Here is a 3,119-nt window from a genome sequence, read left to right as displayed (position 1 = left end):
CGTCCATTCGGTGAAAGGAAGTGTGCAAGGGCCTGTTGAAATGCGCAAATGCACAACGGAAGATCATAAACAGATGCACCGCACAAACAGAGAATTGGACAAGCACAAACAACCCTAAACCAACAGACTTCACTAGAGGTGAACTGAAGCGGCCTGTCAAGCATGTCCCTAACCTTTCAGACAGAAATATCAAGCGAGAAAGCTAGCGTTGGACTGTCCGTCTAAGTTCAGATTCACGCAGAAGAACTAAACAGAATAAGATCTTGACCTGCTCTCCCATAGCCTGGAGCACTCACCGCAAGGCACGTTATTGCACGCTCGCTCCTCGGATCTCAAAATCTTTTGGCCTTCAGGGAGTCCTTTGTTCTGTTCCTCAACCGTCTTTCCTCCAAACGTAGCTTCCACCTTGCTACGGGAACGGTGGCGGACCTGCGTACCGCCGCCACATTGTTCGCTGCAAGGTCCCCATCCTTCCCAGTCGCCGACGACTTCATCGACAGGGCAGGGTTGCGTGTTGCATTCAGTAATTTCTATGGGCCCTTCCGGGTGCAACTCTATGCACGATCGACCGCCATGCTGGGCATCGTCAAGCCAAGGTTCCCTTCTACGCTCTTGCGTGCCGCCGCCACAAGTCTTCGAGCACTCGGTAAAGCCAGACCACTCCCCACATGTTGCATCGACAGGGCAAGGTATATCATTGCACTTCTCGGTCTCTCGCACAGCTATACCCTGTTGTTCAAGCGTCTCCCCCCCATTTAGTTCGCCTATCTGAGGATACCCCTCCCGGTCGCGGTGCCTTGTACCGCCTCCACATGTCGCGGAGCATTCGGACCAGTCACCCCACGGTCCCGGCTGTTGCTGAACTGGGCAAGGGGACTTCTGGACAGACTCCGTCTCTCTCTGATATTTAGGAGGGTTCTGCTCAGCACATGAAAGACCACCTCCGCTGGCTGGCGGATTTTCGTAATCTTGCCTTTCTCTCTGTCGCGTCGCCGATCCACAGGTGGTGCTCCATTCGGACCAGGGGCCGAACTCCCCACAATGCGCGTCAACCCTGCAGGCCGGCATGCTACACGGTTCCGTGCGTATTAGACCAGGAGACTGTTCAGCGCAGGACCGACCCTGAGGAGCTTCACAGGTAGGGCACGGTGGTGTTCCCGGCTGCTGTGGGGCGATCTCTACACGGGTGCTCGTCCGCTTTCCCTCTGTGCCGCACTCCCCCTCGCAAGGCCCGAATTCGCTCCAGTCACTACATACTGCATCTTTCGCAAGGTCTCTGCATGCAGCCTGGATGATGGTGCTGACTTGTTTGCCGACATCTACCCAATTCGTCTGCAAGTATCTGGGGCAATCCGTAGTATCGCAGCCTGCAATACTTCGACATTCTGACGAGTTAACTCCTGTACCGACTCCTAAGACAACAACGACCACTCCACGTTCGCGCAGGCTTTTGGCAGCGGATAAAGTCTGCGCGCGTTTACTGCTGGCACCGTCCGTCATCACCAACACCATCTTCGGCACACCTTCCCGGCCTCCCTTCTGAGTATTGAAGAGCATGTCCCCCGCTGAATTGAGTCCAAGGTGAGTGTAAGTGGAACCTGCTGCATACGCCAGATTGGCTGCTGCGTTGGCGAACAATTCCGTGCTCTGGGCTCTAGAGTCGCTGAGGTCCCAGTGATTCACAGCTCTGGTGCCGAAAGTAACCAAACCCATGCGGACATCTTCAGGGGAGAGAGGCATGGTACGTGCAAAGTCTTGTAGAAAGGTACGCACTTTCTTGTAGTTCCCGGTACCAATAGAGCCTGACTCGTCGACCACCGCCACGACGTCCAGAAGGCTTGTGCAGACTTGATCCGCGTCCGACCTGACAGCTGAAGCCACAGAGAAATCACACAGGATCGGACTCGCATAACAATAAAATCTGGACAAGGAAAATATGCCCAAAGCAAGTGAACACTTTGCATGTACGAGTAGCCCATGAAGAGGAGCCGGCAGCCGGTAGGCTTGACACCGCCAAAGCCATTCAAGAGGATGCCCCCCAATGATGGATCCACAGAAGCTTGCACAAATTCGTCAGACGAAGAGGCAGCAGTGTACTACGATAAAGAAACACCAAGTGTACGGTAACATAGGCATCACGGCATACAGAAGACTTATCCCCAGAGTCCGCGCATTTGACACCGTCAACGAACAAAGTGTGTCTACCAAAAGTCAGACATCAAGCATGAAAATTACTGCAGCAATTTGATCCTGCGTAGAGTCAATGAAAGCATAACACTGGTTGGGTTCGTGCCACAAAGACTGCCACAGCACCGCGCACCGAGCCACCGCAAGCTACTCAGTGGTCTTATAGCCGGAAGAAATGCTGCTTCCTGCAATAAGGTCATCTTTACGAACCTTCAGGTGAACAAAGGAAGATAAAACCAGCAGCGAGAGCCACTAATAGTGAGAGTGCCCTGGAGGGCGCTAGCCTCCGAAGAAACGCCATTGCGGCGGTGATACGAGGAAAAGGCAGGACCAGTAAAAAAGATAAAGGAAGTGAATATAATGAAATGAACCTGCAGAAACCGCTTGATTTGAAGCCAGACCTGAATAGTTTTGTGAGGCGGCTGAACTACGATGCCCTCGTGGTGTTCCTGCTCTTGCGCGCTGGCAGCTTTCCAGCACGCCTTGGTTCCCCGCGGGATCTGCATGCCGGCCGCTGCGGACGCAAATTTGTTATTGCTTTTGGATATTGTTCAATATATTCAGTACATTTCTGAGATTTCATATCCCTTTGCATTAGAGACGGCCTTCGACTTTGCTGCGTCGTGCATCGACGAGCCTCGCCACACCCCGGCTGCGATGGTTGGGCAACTGCTTTTAACTACATCTCCCACCAGATTTCCATAAAACCTATAAGGGTGTATATTCTTTATCTCTGAATTGACCAGCTTCTGCTCAGGATGACTTGAAAAGCGGACATTTTCCTTGGCATTGCCACGAGCCAGGGCTCGTGCGATGAGCGTACCTGTTCTGTCTTAAAGTAGTGAAAACGCAGGGAAGAAGGCAGAAAAGAGCGGTAGAGAATAGTTTCAGGATACGTTCCGTGAAATTTGCCATCTTAATGAATGTCTCTT

The 3,119-nt window shown here is 52.5% G+C and overlaps 1 protein-coding gene across 1 annotated transcript in view; it reads right to left on the bottom strand.

The window, feature by feature from the left end:
- The window catches only part of EMH_0061160 (uncharacterized protein), a gene marked incomplete at both ends in the record, with an annotated part of 4,035 nt that overhangs the window by 617 nt on the left and 299 nt on the right, over positions 1–3,119 (bottom strand). The window contains one exon of the mRNA XM_013497870.1: positions 297–1,871. Coding sequence (XP_013353324.1) covers positions 297–1,871 — 1,575 coding nt within the window. The remainder of the gene's footprint in view (positions 1–296; positions 1,872–3,119) is intronic.

The sequence above is a fragment of the Eimeria mitis genome, genomic scaffold (assembly GCF_000499745.2).
Source record: "Eimeria mitis Houghton genomic scaffold, Emh_scaff2990, whole genome shotgun sequence".
In the NCBI taxonomy this organism is placed as follows: domain Eukaryota; phylum Apicomplexa; class Conoidasida; order Eucoccidiorida; family Eimeriidae; genus Eimeria; species Eimeria mitis.
This window is presented reverse-complemented; position numbering and strand designations above follow the sequence as displayed.